This window comes from Monopterus albus, unplaced genomic scaffold (assembly GCF_001952655.1).
Source record: "Monopterus albus unplaced genomic scaffold, M_albus_1.0 scaffold288.1, whole genome shotgun sequence".
Taxonomy (NCBI): domain Eukaryota; kingdom Metazoa; phylum Chordata; class Actinopteri; order Synbranchiformes; family Synbranchidae; genus Monopterus; species Monopterus albus.
This window is the reverse complement of record NW_018128168.1, coordinates 732,339-755,553: the sequence shown is the minus strand read 5'-3', so window position 1 is coordinate 755,553 and position 23,215 is coordinate 732,339. Positions and strand designations below refer to the sequence as shown.

The following is a 23,215-nucleotide window of genomic DNA, read 5'->3' as shown; positions in this document are numbered from 1 at the left end:
GCTGTTACACTTGCCAGATATTAAGCACTGCAACAGCTCTAGAACATAATGTTTAACGTGTTAATGAAGCTGCTCTGCGGAGGTCCATCAGTGGTATGAACTTTGCCCTTCCAAAATTTGTGCTCTAAATCTGGCACCAATTCTGAGTGGATCATTGCAGCAGGCAGACTTGGCTGTTACGCCAGAGGATGACCATGAGGTAGGGTCTGGTACTGGCTGAAAGAACTTACAGTATAAACAACTCTCAATATTAAGATGAACATATGCTGCTACTTGTTCATAATTACAGCAAATGAGTTCAATAACTTTGATGCAAATGAGACAATTCCATGAAAAACTAGTGTAGTCTAAAGCTTTGTGCATGCACTACAATGAACACTGCAATGCTAAGATTTGACCTTGCAGGTTCATCAGATGTTGATCCACTGACAGAACTGAAAACTGTCTACATTGTACATTACATCTGAATGTGGCTGACTTTGGTAATCCATCACAACAAACAGTTCCTCGCCTTCAGGTTTTGTCCAACTTATTTTACTGTCGTGAGTGAAAACTCTCTCTGCTGGTGCTTTTGTGCACACTGGCATTTTGGAGTTGGCCACACAACAGCAATTTAGTCTGTAAAAAAAAAAAATAATAATAATAATAATCCATCACACTCCAGACATTGTGTTTGCTTGATGTCATTTGTTTTATCTGACATTACTGTAGCCTGTCAGTTTAGCATTTTTTTCAGCAGTCCACTACCAAATCAACAGAATCAGAACTTCACTGACGTCGCTACTATAAAGAAGCGAACAGAGAGTTTTCAAACAAGTCTTTGGTTACAGCTGCACTACCAAATGACAATAACCTAAAACTAATCGAGCGGTCAGTGTTACGGACAAATCTCAAGTTCAATGTCGGCAAATTAACGGATTGTAAACCGAGGAACTCTGGAACACAGTGGATGAGCAGTGAGCATCATCTACAAGCCCCAGTGCCATTTCAGGTAAACACTAGACATTGAGTTTTTACTACAGTTCCATCGCACTTCACTGTACGTACACATGAATGCTTTCTTACGCTCTCTCTCACACATCAGCCTCGGTGAGTACAGTATCACTCTGCTTCAACTCTAAGGGGAACCCGAGGAAAAGAAACTCAGATCTGAACTGAAGCATGACAGTTGCTCTGTCTCTGTTGGGACTTCAGAGCGTGGACAACTGGAGGAAGAGATGGGAGAAAAACTGACTTCAGAGAAAACGAGCTTCCTGTGTGAGCTGAGAAAGGCAGATGAAGAAAAGAGGGATGAGACATGAAAGGAAGAAGTGACAGGTCCTCCCTCTCTGTCCCATAAGCCTCTGTTTTCCAGCTGAGACTCTCCTCTGTAGTGGGGAAGTCTCTTGTCAGCAGGGCTCCTCTATAAATTTCCCTCTGTGGTGAAATAAAGCTGAAAAATGAAGCTGAAATGTCAGTAATAAATTAAACATGCATGAGAATTGCTTTTGAAAATTTACTGCTGTCATGATTTCAACTGCGCATTTTTAAAACGCCTTTCAAAATTGTTTACTGATTGACGAGGCTCGGCGTGTGTGTGTGTGTGTGTGTGTGTGTGTGGCAACAGGTGTATTTTGCCATTATAAAGCTCAGCAGTGGCATTTTCAATTCCACCATTTCATTTATAGTTAATGAGATATTGGAAGGTGTACTAATTGTTTTCAACTGAAACATGCTGAGCTGATAAAAAAAAAAAAAAAAAAAAAAAGATAAGGGGAAGAATAAAAGAGTGGAAAGAATCAGCCATAGAGAGGATGAGGGGCAGAAAGGATGTTTGGGTTTAACAGACAGAAATCTAAATAACATGGCTGAAAGCTAAATGCAGAGGGTCTTACAAGTTTGTTCCTCTGTGGGTAGAATTCAAATATAGAAGATGATCACAAGTTATTTCTCTATATGTTAGATATTCCATTAGTGTGATTATAACATCACATTAATGGCCCACTGTGGATCTAACACTTCATCATGTACAGAAGATTATTCTATTTTATTACCTGTGTGTCAGTTAATTCTCACTGGTGAAATTCAGCTAACTGTGGGTTACAGTAAAGTGACTGCAAGCAAAAACTGAAAGAAAAAAAAAACATAAAGGGGTATGATGTCCATAAAGAAGAACGCTCTACTGTATTTTCACTCATGGCTCATCCAGCAGCCTCCTCGCTCCTAGATGTTTGATCCCTAGAGCAGGAATAAGAGCTCTGGGACATCCTTCAAGATGATGGACCAGAACAAATTCCTGGTTAAACAAGGATAAAAAGACTGACACATTCCCTCTGCCTCTGTCAACTGATGCTTTGTCATAGCCTGATTTCACGGCTTCTTCAAACTCTTCTCACATCACAGTTTTTGCTTTGGAAACCACAGCAGCCTCTGGCCTCCTTATACTTTTATACTAACAAAGGACAACTAAATCTGAAAAGTTTTGTTCATGAGCTTCACCACTTCCTTCACCACCATAGCCCAGTGCTGGAAACGATCTTTGGTAACCACTTAATCTGCCAGCAAAGACAAATCCCAGTCTAACTGGGAGGTTGGCTTCAGAGCAGTCTAGCTGCTCCACCTTCCACAAGCTCTGGATCCTTCCACAGTGGTGACACTCCACATCCAAAGAGCACGTTTCTGTGGCTAGGCATCCCAGCTAGGACGGCACCGGACAAGCGCACTTGTAAAACTTTGAGGCAGACCAGCTCCTCGAGGACAAGCCCAGCCACCCGAACAGTCTCGGCTCCTGTGAGGCCTCTGGTGCCCCGGTCCAGGCGGCAATGCAATTAGCTCTGCTGCTCATCGGGGACGAGCTTACCAGAGTTGTTACATCTGACAACACAGCACAGGGCCATGAAACAACAGGATTGCGAGAACTGTCAATTTATTTGACTCATTAAATACTGCAATTTCTTGCTGGCCTCTGGATACGGTCTTGCTGTTGTGACAGGTACAGGTGAGTTACTACAGTTAAATGTTGCTGCTAAATTACTTTTCAAGTCAGGTCAAGTCAGTCTTTTAACAGCCACAGTCATACATAAGCTTTATTACGATTTTTATTACGATTTTTAAAACAGAAAAGAGGACACAGTGATTTTATGGGATGGGGACAATAAAGTCGAAGTACACACACACACACACACTCACACACTACTCAAGGTGAATGTAATATACAACAACGCAGTACAAGTTGTGCAGCTAAGTGAAAGCCTCTAAAATATGACCTTTACAAATGTGATAGCTATGGGGTGTGCACAAGTGAACATGAATGTCTTTGTGTGAAGGAAAAAAAAAAATCAAGGACAGTATGTGGCATGTACTATACAAGAATACGCCTTCTCATGAGACATATGGCTGCACCAGCTGGAGTTCTTATATTGCTGCTGTAATAAGCGGCTTTATTGTCAGTTCACTTCCTTTTGTTTCTCAGTTTTATTGGATTGCTCCCTTGCCATCCTCTTCAGCCCATGTTTATTTCTGCCATTTCTCTTTATTGCTGCCAAAGAATTCCCCTTTTCTTGTATCATGTTTGTACTTAAGCAACAAGGAAACCAATTTGTTATTGTGGTAATTTCACTGTAAACACAGGTGTGTTTTAAAAAGGCAGCGTACAGCCTTATGATTATCTGTGATCTTTAATATCATAGATGATATTAAAAATGATTCCACAAATTACTTCTCAACTGGTTTGGTGTTAGAATTCAGTTTTCTCAGCTTTGCCTTAACAAACAGAACAAAAACAGATTGAGGGCAACGAGGTATGGAGCAGGTCCAGGTGACAGGGCGCACGCTCCGAGTACACAGCACTGCCTGTTGTACTTATCCACTGTGAGCTTTGAATGTGGTGAGATTATTACAGATCAAATATTTAATATAATAATAAGTGAACTAAGATTAATAAGAAAATTAGAAACAAAACTATTCATATTAAAACGTTACATCCCCGTGTCTGAGATAGCGTCAGATTACTTCAGACAGTGGTTTGTCTGCTGAAGAGGTCGAGAGTCACTGCAGAGAGGAATGCTGGGATGCTCTTCTGGTGATGCAGATGGAGGGCTACCATCTCGCCTAGAGTTTTGGAGAACTCCGTTTCCATGAGCTGCATGCTTCCACTGGAGCCCTGCACACACAGAAAAGCACAGACATCACAAGACATTAAACTACAACAACAAGACCTGGGATTTCCACTAAACCCATCTCAGGAGAAAAACTTTTAAAGTAAAGCAAGATCACCTAAAGTTGTTATTGCCTACTGGGGATTGTCAAGCGTGTACGGGAGTGTGCCGTGTGTGTCTGTGTGCGCGCTTTCACAGCAGGGTGAAGGTGCCTAAATCAGTGTGGATTAATTAAAAGGAATGAGGAGCAGCGCGGGGCGATAGAGTGAAGGAGAAAGGGATGAGGGAAACGAGGGATGAAGTAATTAAAGCATCGCAGGGAAGAAGGAAGGTGGCAGGGAGCAGAGTCCCGTGACATGCCGAGAAGATATTGAGATGTCTGAGAAACGTCCAGTGCGAACGTGCGTAAAAGTCACAGATCTTTATCTAACATGCATCATGAGAGAACTCAGAGGGCAAAGAGAAAAAGAGCTAAAGACCAAAATACAAAATGAATGAATGACAGAAGATTAACGGAGAAAGGCTTATTACTGCAACACATCATTTCCCACACGGACATTATTTTTTACAGAAGGTCCAACTTAGAAAATGTCCACTCACCGTGTGAGAGTTGAAGCTAAATAACTTCCCTTAAAAAACAAGAAATGTGATCCTACTGATCTTGTTTGAACTCAGCGTTATTACTTCAAAACTGAACAGACCTGGGCAATAGGAAACTGAGGTGATGAACTTGTTAGTATGAGATTTTTCTGAAGCAGTTAAAAAAAAAAAAGTAATCTCTCTTGATAAACCAATTAGTGTGCTTCCTCACACAAAGCAGGCTGAGGTGAACTCGGCTGTTCGCGTTGTGTGAACAGTCACAAATCTCTAATGGGAGAGGGGACAGGATAACTGAACTAATGGCATTTGCTAGCTGACTGCACAATGCTAAACCGAGGCTGAACGCAGTATGCAGAGTGGTTGAGAGATGCAGACAGAATGATTTAGCTGGTTCAGGAGCATATATAGAAATGCACTGACATCATCTTAAATTCAAAATTGAAATTAAAGTTGTAAAGGAAAGTTTTATTGTTGAATGAATTTTTAGAAGAAAAGCTACAATCCATTAAATAACAGCTTTGTTGAGTCGTTCTGCTTTAACAGAGACAACTTCTTAGATCCAGGCTCAAATCAGTTTTTACTATGATTTTAGTAGCAACTTACTAAATAACTAACATCTCTATAACACTTTATGATCAACCGACTGAATCATAAGGACTCATCCTCTGAGCCCCATGGATATCTGTACCAACATAAACTAAATGGACCAACTTTAAAAGTGGCAAATGAGACACATTTAACACAGAAGCATTTCACACAGACACATTACGCTGACTTCACTTGGCCACAGTAAACATCTGTTTGCAATCAGCAGAAAGGTGTAAACCATTTTACTTCAGGACACCTTGAGGCAACATGGTCCTGGTCACCTCTTCAAGCATTACTCCTAAGTGGGTCTTGATTTCAGTCTGAATTAATGTTTACTACACCAACCTGGGCACTGCAGGGAGACAATCCAAAGGCTTTTCTAACCATACCATCTTTCCTGTGACTACTTCTGATCACTCCTGGTGTTTTCTGTCCTTCTCCAGGTGTCTGAAAGCTATGGCATTTCCTCAGGCTGCTACTACCCTCATCATAGGCGCACACACACACACACAGCTCTAGAAACTGCTGGGTTGTGGGAACATGCAACACATACATCAAAGTGAAACACTGCGACCAGTTACCATGGAGATCCCAATATCTAAAACACCTTCTGCCAACGTCTGTCCTCAGAACAGACTGTGTGTACGAGTGTCTGTGTGTGTGAGAGAGAGAGAGAGAGAGAGAGAGAGCAGACAAGCTGATGGGGACCTATGGGAGCTGAGGACTGTGAGGACTCCATCAGACAATCAGACCAAAAAAACATAAGAGAAAATAGCTTCGTTATTGCCCCATTTGGATTTAACAAAACATATTGGATTTCAAGTGGTCAGATGTGCATGCACACACAGGTAGCTGAGCAAAGGTTGTACAGATGTACACAGATTAAAAAGGTTACAGACACAAGAGTAAAGTGCTCTGGGTGCAAAATAGAAGAGTGTTAGAGCAACATAGTGATGTAATGAGAATAAGAAAGGAGGCAGGCAGAAGAGCAGCAGGTTCAACATTTTGACTGAATGCTCTTCATACAGCTGGACTCGGCAACACCAGGATGAAACTTAACATTTAAACTCACTTAAGGCTTTTTAAAATAACGAGTCAGTGCTTCAAAATGACTTAGTGGGTTTATCATCATCACCTTCTTAGTCTAGTCTGTTCTCATGGCACCAAATTAGCACTAAACACAACGCTTAGCTCAGCCTGACGGGGTGGTCATCGTTTTGCAGGTATTTGGTTATACACCAAAGTATTGATCAAACTGAAATTTAGATCTGATTAGAAGAACAAAGAGGAATCACCAGAGTCATTAGAATTCACCCTGTGGAGGACATAAACGTATGTACCTAACTTTATCTTCAGTCCAGAGATTCTTTTGGACAGCTTCTACATTTATCCGTATGTGTGTTTTCCCCTGATAACGTTGAGGTAAATCGATACTGTAGTGTCAAGGTAAGCTTCCTTCCAGCTCTCACGTACTGATACTTGTAACCATAAATGAAAGAGCCCCGGCACTGCCGCTTTTATTCTAGTGAGAATAAAATCTCTCCTGATGCAACAATGTCGGAGCACCAGTATTTGTTAGGTTTTACAGGCACACTTACAGTTTAGACAACAATCCTTGACTATATGGACTTCGATAACACTCCAAACTACAGTACATCAGCACCGATTTAGAAAGCATTCAACTTTCTTGGTGATTGCACATATAATGACGCAGTTATTTACAGTACCTTTTTACTGTATCCTCTGTCCCTCTGCACCTGCTGCACCCAGCTGGTCTTACACCGCAGGGTGAAGTCTATAACAATGGTGACTGTCATGCTAGGGATGTCTGAGATTGTTAAAATAACGTTTGTCCATCCAAATGCTACCATAGTAGTACATGAAGCCTGGGAAGAAAAGTTACATTACACAAAATAAAAACGTTCAACCCAGAAATGACACATTCATCAATAGTTTTTCTTTAAACCGTTGTGTCGCAGGTGAATGTGCCGTATTTTGAGCCAGTGTTTTCTAATGTTATAGCTGGTTTTTGGTGAAACCGTGAAAAGATAAAATGCTGAACATAATTAAAAATGTACACATATCAGTGCAGAATTTAATCCAGTAAATGAGTTCATGTAATTAGCATGCTTATCATGGTAACGTTTCACAGAGGGACCATACCTGGCTGCCTTACAGGCCTGTAAATTTAGCTGCACTTGTATTACCTAATCTGCCTAATGAAACGGCTGGCGGTATTATGCAATGCCATTCAAGCATGGCCAAACATCTTACACTAGAAAACAGATGGAGTGCTTGAGTCAGTCCTCCACTGTTAAGGCCAGTCTTACCAACCCATTGTTAAAAATCATGTATTCTCAGGGTTCATCTAAAAAAAGCCATGTTTAATGGTGAAAAGAGAAGTATATCGTAAACAAAGGCCCACGTGTTCAGCGACACTTGTTAGATTTGTTCTCACGTTTTCAGGGGAAAATTCTAAAGAAGTTAATAAAAGGTCAGAGGAGGTTGTTTGAAATCAGCTTTATTCAAATACTGACCTTATCAATGCTTATTTGCATATTTCCCCTTCACCAATAAGTGTTTTAAACAATAGCTGACCTTTATGAAAACAACAAACTTCCATCTTTATTTGAAAATGGCTGGATTTTCCTCATTCGACAGTTGAAGTGAGAAGCACAAAAAGGGGGTTGCATACAAATGTCACACTTGACTCCTACAGGGTGACACCAACATCACCTTGCATAAAAAACAGTCAGACATTTGCTGCACCAAGATTAGGGACTGTAACATGACAAACTTGTAAACTAAATCTAAGGACAGACGTCAACAATAGAGTGAAGGAGTTCTATCCATTCACCAATTCTTTTCATTTGTCCATCCAATTAAAGGAAATCGATACTCCCTGGCCTGAGGGGCAAGGCGTGGCTTTCTACTGACCTCATCCAACTAGAGCTACATTGCTGCCTGAATGACAATCATGCTCCTCTCCCAGTGCAAACAGGGTCAGAGCGAAGGTGCACACCCACCACTTAAAGCTTAAGGAGGAGGACTGGTATTCAGGCTGCAACTTAATTATTTTCTTTATTCTTTCTTGTTATAAACTGTTATCATAATCAAACCAACCAATTAGGTGGTGTCTGATTAAAATGACCATCACAGCTTTGTTAACCACAGTGGTGTCACCTTCAAATGCCTGAACAAAAGCCAAAAATTCAAGTATATTTCAGTTACTGTCATGTTAAAAGCAGCAAATTATCATATTATAGTAAATCATACCAGCAAAAAACTGAAGTTTTACTTCAAAAGCCTCCGAAAACATTACCTGCTTATCTCCATTGTTGCTGCTTAATTTTCTTTCAGTAAACTGATTAATCATTTCAGTTTTACAATAAGCAACACTATTTTCCAGGCCTAACCTTCCCTTAGCACAAAGCATCCCAGACACCTCTGGGGGCTGGGTCGCTCAGATGTACATCAACTGACACTGTTCTACCGAAGCTAACAAAAAAAAAAAGGCTGGTAACAATTCCTGTGAGTCTGTAGCTATATTCTCACCAACACAAGTTCTGTGTGGGAGTGAAGGCAAGTCTACAGGGTCCCTTTGATCAGGGAGGTGACCAAACACCCAGTGGTCACTAACAGAGCTTCAGAAGGATGAACATCTCAACAGCACTCAACCAATGGTAGAGCGGTTAGACAGAAGCCACTGTGGGTAAGAGGCATATGACAGCTGCTTGGACTTGACCAAATTCTTTAGTCTGTTGAGACAAACACTGAACTCTTAGAAAAACTCCAAGCAGTATGTCTGGCAAACACCAGGCACTGCTCATCACCTGGCTAATACCACCCCTACAGTGAAGCATGGTGGTGGCAGCATCATGCTATGGGGGTGATTAACAGGGACAGGGAGACTGGTCAGAATTAAGGGAAGGATGAATGCAGACAAATACAGAGAGATTCTTTAAGAAGTGCCACTGCAGAATGCACGTGACTGTTCATCTTTAATACGACAATAACCCCAAGGTTCCAGCCAAGACAATGCTGGTGTGACTTCAGGACAAGTCTCTGACTATCCTTGAGGAGGCCAGCTAACCCCATAGAACATCTGTGGAGAGACCTGAAAATGGCAGTTTAAGACGCTTCCCATCCAATGTGACAGAGCTCGAGAGGATCTGCCAGGAAGAACAGGATTAACTGTATAAATCCAGGTGTGCAAAGCTTTCAGAGACTTAACCATGATGGCTCAAAACTGTAATTGCTGCCAAAGGGGCTTCTACAACATACTGTCTAAACGTCTGGATGCTTTTCTAAATGAGATTTCAGTTTGTGATGCTTGATAAATAAAACTTTCTAAAACCATGTTTTCACTGTCATTATGAGTTAGTGAGTATAGATTGATGGCAAAATGGGTAAAACATGGGCAGTGTAGTGTTGCTGCCACAATAGAATGTGAGTAGTCTGTACTAAGCTATACTAAGGTTGAATCCTGCCTGTATCTGCAATGATCTACAGTTTTTACACAGATTTTTGAAAACAAGACATGAGTCAACAAACAGGTTAACAGAGTTTACGATTTCCCTAGAAAGCCACAACATAACTGTTGCCATCTACTGCTGTCACCATATTAATAACATTATTAAACTGTTTCTTCACTCACTTTTGGCAGCAGAAACAACCTCCTAAAGTTATTCATTTACTGTTGCTTTCATTAGGATTATTAAATGGATTAGTAGAGTACTGCATTGCAGTGGACAACATTACAAACACAAGTTCAACCTTAAAAACTAAAGTTGCCTAGTTTTGGAAGACCTGCTTTTATTATAAGACAATGCACATTAATAATTTAGTATCTGAAGACAATAAATCACCAATAAATCATTTCCTGGCCCGTTACAGTACACATCTCACAATGCTTTCAATGGACCATTTGTGAACAGCTCCTCCTCTCTGTGTATGTTTTTTTTAACAACACTGTGAATGGCGGAGATCTAACTCTTCTAATGTTTTATTAGCAAACTAGTAAGGCTGGCTAAGCTAACGTTAGAATACAGCTCTTGTAAAGGTCAGCAGGCTGTGTATAGCACGAATGTATATGGACTGCTCTGCAAGCTAATGCTAGATCATAACCTCTGATCCTGAATGTCTGTCCCCTCAGTCCAGGGGAATATCGAAAAAACAACACAGTCGAAAAACCAGCGTGATTAGCAATCCGACTGATCCATTTCGAATATTTACTGGCAAGGGTCAGGAAGACATGGTTGAGCAGAGAGATGTAGGAGGAGGGCAGCAGCCAACATGCTGCCGCTATGGGAGAGCCAGCTAGTGCAGAAGGCACAGGCCTCAGACTGGGTGTATTTGACAGATGGTTCTATATTGAGGTGGTGACATGCAGCTCACAGATCAGCTGACCTTTGTCTCTGCCCTACACCACTAATGAGAAGACTTTCACTCAACATCTGGCTCGTTCTCTCCTCCCTCTGCTGCATAGATCTCTACCCATTTCATCTCAGTGCACTGACAGATTTATTGATATCTTAAAATATTTCATTCAAATTTTATTTATATCTTTGTCTCTTAGCAGATTGTACCTTCACTCACCTCTGTCCTCACTGCTCACACATACAGTACCCCTGTCCCACCAGCATCATCATCATCATCAACAACAAATAATTCTACTGGATGGCACAGCTGCTGATTGGTGGGGGTGAAAAAACAGAAGGCAAATTAATTGAATAATCAGAAATATGCAGATGAATAGCTTTCAATTTAAATGCAGATTCTGGTATTTTTCTGCAGTGTAGAGAAGGATGTCAGAGAGGGAGAGAGGGAGAAACAGTGAGAAGCGGCTCCACAAAAAATGAAATCAGATGCTGTACTATCCATATTTATATATTCTAATCAGTTTTTTGTTTACTGTTCTTAAAATGTTGTTCATGTGTCTGAGCAATAAATGACTAATGACAGTAAATGACTAATGACTACATACATCTACCAGAAATTTATGATCAACCTGATTCCCACTAGCATAAATACATAAAACATACAATTTGTTATCGTTGTCAATACGAAACACCTTAAAACTTTAGGTGTTCCTAGATGTTCAAAGAACTCTCTGGTGTTTTAATTTGCATTTTTCATATCTTTTCCTTAACTCATTTCCTGAGCACTTCTGTAAATGCTTTGAATAGTTATCAATTACCTTGATCACCCCCCCCACCTCCATCTCTCTATTATATTTATATAGATATCGGCACACTTGCCTCCCTCACGATGTCCGTCTTAAATTATTTTTCTAGATTGAATCTTTTTGCCAAAGTGAAAAACCATGCGGTAGTGCTGGGTTCTGTCCATCCACTTTAATGTGGGACTGACGTGTCATTACTGAGCTAGACAGAGCTGACAGAATGACAATGTGCCGACCTCTGTGTGGTACTAAACAAAGCCTGGACTATTACAGAGGAAACCCCTCTGGACTTTTCACCATTAAAGTTCCAGGAATCATATTTCAAGTGAGGAGGAAAAAGGGGGTATTTATATGCAGTGTGCATTTCTGTCAGAACTGAATACAAAATATTATATGCAGTTTGCATTTCAGATCATAACAAAACAAATTGAGCCAGTAAACAAGATTTAGCTGGTGGCATTTAGAGGAGAGCACGCAAACAGGTGAGTTTTCCCAAATTAACCGTGAACTGGCAGTCGTACTGTGATTAGAATCACTAAACAAAGGCAGCTCTCCTTGGCTCACATACACACACTGTGAAGTACTGTCTAAACCACATCAAGTCATTTATTCACTGATTTGGTGAATGTAATACACAGTGTTACTAAGTAGTTACATGTAACTAATGGATTACAGTTAAACTACAGTAACTGGTCAAAATGTCGGCGATTACAAAGAGATTACATTCGACTATATTCTTATGAGTACAGTGCTGATATGTAGAATATAACATTCCATTTTTTGCCCTGCATCTGCACCTGCTGTGCGATTTTATTGCATTTCTTTCCACCAGGAATGGCTGCGTTGCATTTCGGTTGTGACGCAGTTGCCAAAGCTGATCACTGCCACTCTAGTTAATGCTTATACCACCAGGTGTGCCGCAGCACATTTCAGAAGCATCCAAGAAGCGGATCTCCACTGTGCTTCACTAAACATACTGTATGTGCCTGGTCTATTTTTGATGGAAGCCGCTTCTGAAAACAGTTCAACCCATTAGTCAGGTAGCACTTTGCTCATGAAACACTACTGTAGGGTTTTACTTCTGCCAACATGAAATATAGGTTGGATACGAAATAATTATGAGGACGAGTGTATTTCCACAACTAAAACACAGCCACACATCTTTGATCCATGTCATTGATAACAACTATGGGCTTTGCCTGTAGGCTACGGCACACCAAAGCAGGAAATAGGAATAAACACAATTAAAATAAATAAACCATTTAACTACATAGTCTATTAACCCATTGTAGAAGATCAAAAACAAAAAAGAAAATCAGCATCACGACAACAGGCTACACCGCTTCTAAAATACTCCCAATGAGGTGGGAAACCATGCAGGGGTCGGGTCAAAACACAGTCGCAGAAGCAACGCCACAGCTCTGCACCTGGTGGAAATAAGGAGTAATTCTACGTATATTAAGTGTCAATAAAAATCATGTGCCTGAATGGATTAAGTGATAAACACTTACGAAAACAACAATGTGGTAACTGGGATGGGCTTCTGTTCAGGAATATTCATGACCACAGGTGGACTTATGTGTGATTATGATGCATCACGTTACCATGGAGACAGCAGGCATACATTCATACAACACTGAGCTAGTGACACCAAGAATCGCATGCAGCAAGACAGAAAACTGTCAGGAGACATCAGAGTCAACTTTCTCTGTGAAGGTTTAACCACACAAAGTCATATCCACTGAAGACGCAGTTAATTTATTCACCCTCGTATTCCCATCGGACTTTGTGTTTACTGTTTATTAGTGCTTTGCTCCTGTTCATCTTTACTGCTATAAGCAATAAATCCGGTGAGTGTTTTCAGTTGGTGAGCAAAGTGAAATTCCATCCCAGCAAGACTTCGTTTCTTTTCCCAAAATATTTTAAACACCCACTCACCTATACTTTTTATTGCCATCAACGTGAGCTCATGCAGGTGCACACAAATACATTTTAGATGACTAAGACAATGTTTGGGAGGAATTTAATACATAATGGGTCTTACCATAACCTCTAACAATTCATTGTGTGATTATTTGTATACAGTATGTTATGTCACTGTACCTGTTGCTACTGCTTGGACACACGTGTGGCACATGCAGCACAGTTGTTTTATCGATGGATATTGACAGTTACATTTATAGAGAACAAGTTAAATGTTAGCATAGTTTATGAATAGGATGGCTCTCTAACTGTCCTTTTTTAAATTAGCTGTATCGATTATTTTTACACCCCACTGGGTGCTGTCGATAGTGCTGTGGGCAGAGGATGTGCTGGAAAATAAGCTTTCTCATTCAAGTCAATAAAAAAAAAAAAAAAACACTTAAAAATGAGAAAATACTACACCTTTATCTATCCTTATCATTTTAAGCAGGTGTCACACTGCTTGCTAGAAATAATTCTCTACTGACATTAAATCTGATTGGTCAGAAAAAGAGAGAGGTAAAGATAATAAGCTTAAGTTGAGCAAGAAAGAGAGATGCCAGAAATGGTTCTGGGCACTGGCCCAACCTGATGTCGCTGCACTAACTCCTGACCCCTTTCATGCCTCGAGTCTTACTGGCCCTGTAGCCACCAGCGAGCCTGAAAGTCTAGCTGTGCTTCAAAGTTATTTCAAAATTAAGCTGTAACAGACAAATGACTAAAAGCATTGGAGCAGCGATGGCTTACAATCTGTCTTACACACACATATGCACTTACAGGCAAACACATTTGTGCAGAGTTAATCATTCCCAATTGGCTGATAAAACAAAGACAGGTCATTAAGATTTGACAGTGTTCATAAATTGTACTTTATTAACTGTCCTCTTCCTTCTCCATCTCACACACAGAAATGTAGCTTTTTGTAAAAGCACTATTTTGTTACTTCTTTAAACCACTGCCATTTTTTTAAAGGTCCTGCTGTGTCTTCACCTAACCTCCACCGTTCTGACATACTGCAGAGTCTTTTCTTTCCCTGTGTCACGCTCTGGTGAAAGGTTTGACAGTTAATTGGGAGTATGTTTTAATGAGCTGGCCCCGAGATTTTAGCTTCTTCTTTCATAGGAAGAGAAGACAGGAGAGCGAGTGTCAAAGAAATAAAGTGAGAGAGAGAGAGAGTGCACAGGAAGGAAAACAAAGCAAAGCCAGTTAATAGAGAACATCTCAAAGTTTTATGTAAGTGCTGTGGAGAGTACAGCTCTATGCTTTTGTTTATACTGTTAATGAGCTAATCAATAGCAGAGGTGTGTGTGTGTGTGTGTGAGCCCAGCAGTGGGTCTGCTCTTGGAGATTACTTACAAAGAAACACAACTTGCATCTCTTGTGCTGTAACTGGTCTGACTCATCTCAAGTTGCTCAGCTCAAGTTTCTCAGGTAGAAATAACAACAGCATTAAGTCAGGTCAGACAAATTATTTGCTTCGTCTGATACAATACGTCACCAGCCAGCATAATCATATGATGGCAATACAATTTCTTGAACACAATAGGTCGAACAGAACTTATTATTTCTTGGTTTTGCAGCAATCGAGTCCCTGTATGTGTATAAAACGCTGCTGAGGAGTTCTCCATCTTATGTCGGCTTTGGACTGTTAATATGGAATGTTAATATTGTACACGGCAAGCAATGCCTCCCTCTCCTTGAACCTCCTGGAACATGAATGTTCAAATAACTCACTCGCTTGCACAGCTATGGTGTTTATCTCGCTGATTAGCAGAGCCTCATAAATACCTAATCACTGATGCTAATCAGCCCTCTCACCTAGGGGTGAGCTAAAAATATCAATTACACACATGACCAAGTTAGGCTAACACACAGAAACATTTTCCCCATCAAAATAAATCTGGAATCTCACCATTTTAACATAACATTGCATGAATCCATTATTAATTGACAAAGAGCATTTCTCCATATTAACTAGCTATGATTAAGAGTCTGTACTGGCTCCTGTTTGCAACACTATAAAAAAAAAATACCGCTGTCGCTTACAGTCGCTTTGACACCCACAGCATTTGATTTTTTTTTTTTTTTTGCTTGTTTGATTTTAAATGGGAGGTCATTTATGTTAGTTCTGGGAAGCACTTTGTAACTGATGTTTTATTTTCTGATATATATTTCACTTGTTTTATCTTAAATGTGATGCCATTTTATGTTTTTTTTTTTTGGAAGTACTTTGTAACTGATGTTTGGAAAAGTACTATACAAATACATTATGATGTACATTGATGTTTAATCACTCAATGTCATGAAAGCTGTGCTTCTTTCCAAATGTTCTGAACTGGATCTTAACATCGCAATGTTTTGTGTTTATTGCTGATGCTAATGCAAGACAAATTTTCACAAATAGGGACAATGACGTTGTATTATAACAAAATGTATTTTACAGCAATTGTTGGACAGCTAATAAATAAATAAATAAATAAATAAAGCCAACCCTCATTGGGATTCATGCTCTGAGTGCACCAAATTTCATAGCAATCCATCCAGCAGTAGCTCAGATGCACTATTTCACTCTCGACCAGCGCCGGGCTGGCTGATGATTGACAGCTGACTAATATCGCCGGCCTTGGAGCCATGCCACTCACCATAATGGCTAAAAGCAATCCTGTTCAGCAAAATGAGGAAAGACTATCTATACTTGCATTTACAGTTAATTTAACTTTTACTGCCTTGTGCTATTTAGTGTCATAGCAACATTACAGCAGTTTTTCAGTGAAATACAGAGGGAGGACAAAAAATTTCATCCAAGTGTAAAAGCTAACACGTTAAAACGAAACACTCAAAAGACAATGAAGCGTTTGGGCGCTGTTGGTTCAACCCTGTGGTCATCTCTGAAGCAGTAGTTTGTGGTGTTGTACTAGCTTGTCGTATGGAGTCACAGCACAGGGTTTAATGAAACCCCAATGGGAGCCGGAACAATTAACATGCTGCTCGAGCGACAGAAAATTACTTGGTAACTTTTTGTTAATCATTAAAAGTCTTTATCTTTATCATTTCTCTAGTTACAGCTGATGAATGTGAGGATCTGCTGCTTTCTCACATCACTTTGGGTTTTCAACTGTTAGTCAGACAAAACATGTCATTTAGATATTAGTTTTGACATCAGATAGATTAAAAGACTGATCAAATAATTAGGAATATAATTGACATATTACACGATAATTACGTAATTGTTAGTTGAGGCTTTGATAAATATATTTTCTCAACTTTAAGCATAAGTTTGCGTTCATTGTAATCACCGCATTACTGTTTCTAATTATTTTGTCTCATAACCCCTAAATTATCCTTTTGATTGTGCTGACACGTTTCACAAATGAAATGGGGGAAAGTAGCTTAAATTGCTACATTTGAGCCAAGTTAATGACAAAGACTGAATAAACAAAACACTTCTTGTAGTTATAATTACCACTATCATCCTTTCTCTTCACCATCATGTTCAGATTTAAACAGGACTGTATCAATGAGAGACAAAAAAAAAAAATCATCTCATATGACATTTTAACATGAAACATTTCAATTACCAAATTATAGCAAAGCAGGGGGCTGAAAACTAAATGTGAATAAAGGAACAAAGAAAAAAAAATCATTTGAAAGCAAGTGCAACATAATGAATGCATGAGAAAAGAGAAAGAGAAGGCATGTGACAGTTGCAGGTTAAACAGCTTACACCATAGGAGGGGGATTTGGGTGCCTCTACTAGAGGGGGGATATTAGAAGGATTATCTGGCAACCCTGTTGCTGAGGTGACTAGCAGAATCTTATTTCTAAAGACTTCTGCACCTCCTGTTCAAAATCACCCATTTTGTCCCCACTTACTCCTGCCTCCTACAATTATTCCACTTTATATTCTCATAAACCAGATTACACATGTTCACGCCTAATGTTATGCATATTTTATATGTGTGTGTGAGGAGAGTGTCGTACTGCATTAGTAGTACAGGTCTCTCTGCTCCCAAAGGCCGCCATGCGTGTCATACACACTGAGACAGTGGAGAAGACCCTGAATACTAATACTAAAGGTGTTAGCATCTGTTTTGTGTGTGTCTTTGTACAACTGCATGCATGTGCACCCAATCGAAGAAGGGGTTTGTGGGGTGAGGTGGGAGGCGCCGTGTGTTGAAATGTCATATGACGGACAGTACTGAGACTAGTGTGTATGTTTGCATTTGAGTGTGACAGTGAATACTACGAGGGCATTATGACTGTGTGTGTGTGTGTGTGTGTGTGTGTGTGTGTACGTAAGCAAATGTGTTCTATGGAAGCAGTCTGAAGTTAATAAATATTGACAGTGAATTATCTCTTCTGGCAGGGTCCCAGGTGGGTTTAATGGAGCAGATTGGAACAAAGAACCAAAAAAAAAAAAAAAAACATGCATGGACACACACACACATTCAAAACATTCAAATCCCCCAATTCCTTATTCTTAACTTCAACTGTATTCAAGTGACTCCTTGGCAATGTCACAGCTGCAAACGTCTCTCACCTTGCTCAGATACTAAAACAGCCTCCTAGTCCAAGTATGGGTTTTCCACAGTTTCTGTTCCTGCTTCAGGCCTCCTATCATAACACAACGCAGCAACACCACAGTGATTAGCTACTGCTACACACCCAGACCAGAGCGTAACGGAGAGAGAGAGGAGATGTAAACAAGAACAGAGAGATAAAGGCAGAGTGTAGCAGGACAGGCTGGAGAGAGGAGAGACAGGGAAGGAAAAAGACAAAGAGTTAAGTGCAAAGAGAGCAAACAGGATGTTTTCACTATAAAGCCACTTAACAGAAGGATTTGTTCAACAGCTAAGGCACGCTCAATGAGTCTATGGGGAGTGGTAATCGATTAATGCAGCCCAGCCCTGTCACACTGCACAGTCACCAGTCTCTTCCTCTCACACAGAAACACACACCCCAGCATTCCTCCACACATTCAATACACACAACAGAGGAGCCTCTGTCAGCATAGTGCTCCTCTTCCTGCATGGCCAAGTCAGGCACAAAGCCATAACTTTGTGTAATAGTACATAAATGTAGGTGTGATAGATATGACAGATATCGGCATTCACACTGATGCTACAGCCTGAACAAATTCTGATTTTGACAGTTTACCTTTTAACTTCACAACTCTATGTTGATGATCACTGTGAATATGCTTTCAGTGGCTCATGGCTACCCTGCCTAAACTCAACAAGTACGCAGGTATGTTACTGACAATAATGATACCATATAAGACTGGAAATATAAGATGAGAAGAGGAAATTTTTGTCATAATTCATAGAACTGTTGGGCAAAGTACACACCACAGGATCTGAGAATGGTAGTTTTTATTTCCACACTGCCCAACCTTAAATGTGAGGTGCACAAACCTTTTTGAAGAGCAAGGAGTCATTCATGTGCTCTGCATACACCGAGGTGAGCCTGTACTGGTTCTCAGTGGTGACATCTATCTGGTAGCCGGTCAGGACGTAGCAGACTGTGCGGAACTCCTGGATTTTCCTCTGAAACACCTCCTTCAGTCTCTGGTTCCTGAGCTCAGAGCTTTCCATCTGCTTACGTAAATCTGCAACACACCCAGAGGTTTGGAGAAAACATAGTAGTTTTATTTTTATAACATCACTCTTTATGTAAATGTGCGACTCAAGCATTCCACTCTAAAATTCAGCGACAACTTCTTCTCCATGGAGTTCCACAAGCTCAAATCACTAAGCTCATGCAGCATAGATGGATGGCTCCATATCCAGTGTACAGTACACTCCCGGTAGCTCTTCATCTGCTCATTTACTGTAGGGTCTATAAACCACTGTAACACACAGAGTGTAGTGGTGACTAACACAGTCAGATGCATCTCCTAGCTGGGAGGAGAGATCACCACAGAGAAGAGAAGCAGGATGAAGCTCCAGTTTAATTTGTTGAAAATCAATTTGAGACAACTCCGTTAATTTGAAGCCTTGATTTGGGAAGGCAAAGAAATTAGATTGTCTAAGCAAAATGAGCCGTTATGGAGGGAATGATTTACAAAATTATCAATGCAACAGAAGTGTAAAGGGATACACACGCATGCGAGCATGTGTGATTGTGCATGAATATAATGCAACCCCATCGGATTGAGAAGAAATGAACAACCACAAAGAGGCAACTGTTTTCATGATGTTACTGTTCACATTTACACAAAACCTTGGATAGGTTTGTGTATGTGCTACCACCACAGTCAAGCGCAGCCTCCATTGCTACCGACAGAGTCAGCATTGCTATTTCTATGATTTTATCCAAAAATGGAGCTTAGCTTGGAACCTTTTATAAGCTTCCAAACACCTTTGGCCAAAGTGCATTGTTCTGCCCTCTTCAAAAGGTCCACGCTGCACTGAAAGGTGGACAGATTGCTCTACTTAAATAGCAGTGAGTATCCATGGTGTAAATTTGAACAAGTTGTCACCTTGACCAAATCACACCAATCTTGGTTCTGCTCTTTACGTCACACAAAACACCTGCCCCTGGCTGTTTCTCATTCCTGTCAAAGTTAGAAAAGTGTTCAAGAAAAACTGGTAGTAATAACAGACTGGAGCACCAGAAAGACAATTTAAAAAAGAAAGAAAAACAATTTAAACAAAGCTGATGAACTGTTTCTTTAACAGACCTGAAAAGCTTAGCTTTCCTTGATTATTTTTACTCAAGGTCAAGGGCATTTCACATTTCACTCATCAAACTTGCATCCACTTTGATTGGAATGACGCTTTAGCAACTACTGAGACCTTCTCACAGAAAACCGTCTCTTGTGTTGTCACACTTTATTAACAATGACAGTGGAGCATTTTCATCACCCAGGATTCTAACACTGTTGATTTATTTTAACCAATTCCTCTTTTCAAACAGCTTATTATTTTATTACATTTTTATCTGTCAAATATTAAACAAGTAAATGGCTTAAAAAGTCTCAACTTAACAGTCTGTGAGTGCGTCTGTCCATCTCTTGGGTGACTGTGTCAGTCAATGCTGATAAATACCATTTCAAGACTTTGGGACTTTGACAAAACTGTCACTTTGTGACAAAACTGTCACTTTGCTCTGAAAATGGCTGTTAATTCTCAAGTGCCAGCATGAAGGAGACGCTGCTTAAATTTACTATAACATGCGGATAATTGGACATGTACTCTGGAACACAAAGTTTTATTGCCTGTGCAGCTGCAACGGCAAATATGTAAAACAACACAGATGTGTGTGTGTGTGTGTGTGTGTGTGTGTGTGTGTGTGTGTGTGAGTGTGTTGATTTGCTAAATCATAATATTCAGGTTAGAAAAATTTAACAGCAACTGTCAGGTTTTGAGAAACTCTGCGACTTCTGACTTTTGGCCTTAATTGGTCTCCACGGATCTGTCTTATAAAGGTTGTCAAGAAAAGTCCACATGCTGAAGGAACTTATTTATAGATTTTTTTGTAAACTCTCTTTTCAGCCTAACGCACTCCCACAGTCTGCAGTTTTATCCGTTTAAACAAACATAACTTCGAAAAAAGGAAAAACAATGGGTAATGAAAAAATCTTACAAAACGTAACTCGTCTATGCAGGAAACACAAGAGTAACGTTGTCTTGACGTGTTTCTTGCGATGTGTGAAGACGACAACTTTAAAAGGATAGGGGGGAAAAGGACAACTATATAAAATCAATTATGAAAAAATGCCCTGTGAAATAATGTGAAAATTAAAACTGAAAGCTAGTGTGAAAACAAATAGAAAATAAAAATAAATAAAATAATAAAGACTTGAACTGGAAGGGGTAAAGTGGCCTGGGTAGATTAATCTATAAGTGATAGGGTTTACTTTCTAGCTACATCATGAACCACTGACAAAATGTCTTACTGAAAAACAATCTAGGTAGAAGCCCTGCAGCAGAAAAACAGATGAACTGAGTGTTCAAACTCAATATGTTCAGTAATGGCTTCACTCTCCACTGCAAAGTTACCCTCAGGACACTTCCAGGAATGAGCAAAAATAATAATAATTTGTCACAAAATGCAGTTGTGTATAAAGCTTGGAATAACACTTAATTGCTCAATTCACTGGTTTAATGTCACTTTTAAAAATTCTTCATAAGTATTGGAGGATTTCTAATCTGCTGCAAAAAATGTACTAAAAGTATAACTTTTAGTCTTGTCCTAAAATGCATTTTAAATCTGTTTGCCATCATAATGGTTCAAAATCTCATTGAAAACTTAACTGCACAGCACCACCAGCCCTGAAGTCTCTGCTAATACTACTCAGCAATGGAGCCAACTTACAGCTTAGTAAAATGGAAGTTCTAGATGTGCATTCATACATTCATTCATTTTCAACCGCTTAGTCCCTGAACGGGGTCACGGGGGGGGGGGCGGAGCCAATCCCGGCCAGCAATCAGGCGAAGGCGGGGTACACCCTGGACAGGTCGCCAATCCATCGCAGGGCTAACACATAGACGAACAACCAGACACACACACATGCACTCCTATGGGCAATTTAGAGACACCAATCAACCTAAGCTGCATGTCTTTGGACTGTGGGAGGAAGCCGGGGTACCCGGAGAGAACCCACGCAAGCACGGGGAGAACATGCAAACTCCACACAGAAAGGTCCCAGGTGGGGCCCGAACGCAGAACCTTCGTGCTGTGAGGCACCGGCGCTAACCACTGTGCCACCGTGCCTAGATGTGCATGAACTGTGCAATTAAATATGACAGAAATATTTTCTATTTGCATAAAATGGTACAGTTAACTAAAATAATGAAGCTAGTGTCATAAGAACAAAGACTCGGAACACTTAAAGCATTGCAGGGCAATGGGAGACTTTTGCCATGTTGTAGTTACGAGTTCATAACTAAGTTATGAACACTGGTTGTAAGCAGGAACTTTCAAACAGGTAATTTTAACTTCTGAGCTTCACCTGTAAGAGTTATGGTGAGGTTCTACCATTCCTGACAGTGGGGTCTATAACTCATTTCATTATACACAGTGCATGGTGTAAAATGTTTCTATAGAAACCATGAGACATTAGCATAATGCAGTTCAAAGATTCATGTGCACATTGCATTTAAAAATCAAACACATTGGTTAGAAACTAAAATGTAAAGACTGGAAGAAATTATGCGGAGAAGACGAGTGAAAGGAAGTGTACAAAGCAAAATGAAGCGTGGCAGCAAAGTCAGAAGACAGAGCACTGTGGTCCTGCGAAGACGTCCGGTGCTAAAGCGCCCTGAAGTCCAATTAAATAGTTAATCCTGTCATAACAACATGTCTCCTTCCTCCCCATCATATACAGTACTCATACCTAAAAAGACAAAGACCTCAGCGGCCTTAAATATCAAGTACTTTTATTTTATGTATTTTATTTATGTCAGTTAAGGATTGCGGCTGCTAAAAGCAGCTCTCCTTTCATTTTATTGAATTAGTTAGGTGAAAGAAAACTACATGAAACTGCTGCAGGAATATTACATAACTTAAGCTTTTACAGAGAGACAAAGTAATAAACCTCATGTTTATTACATGGCTAGTACAAGCAAATGAGCCAGTGTGTGTCAATGTGAGTCCGCGTGGCGAATCTTACCCAGCACTTCCTTCGATGGCAGCAAACTGAGGCCGAGTTTTAAGCTGTGCACGCTGGAGTCATCTTGTGAATGGGCCGCGGCTCCTCCATCCTGCAACGAGCGCACAATCTCCCTAAGATGTGTCACTT

General features: G+C 40.2%; 1 protein-coding gene across 1 annotated transcript in view; it reads right to left on the bottom strand.

Annotated features, from left to right (window-relative positions):
• Positions 1-3,059: 3,059 nt before the first annotated feature.
• Positions 3,060-23,215, bottom strand: part of mad1l1 (mitotic arrest deficient 1 like 1) — a 44,775-nt gene continuing 24,619 nt past the window's right edge. Inside the window, 4 exon segments of the mRNA XM_020622802.1 lie at positions 3,060-4,141; positions 18,885-19,078; positions 23,087-23,212; position 23,215. The exon segment at position 23,215 is cut by the window's right edge and continues 96 nt beyond it. Coding sequence (XP_020478458.1) covers positions 3,992-4,141; positions 18,885-19,078; positions 23,087-23,212; position 23,215 — 471 coding nt within the window. The 3' untranslated portion in view covers positions 3,060-3,991.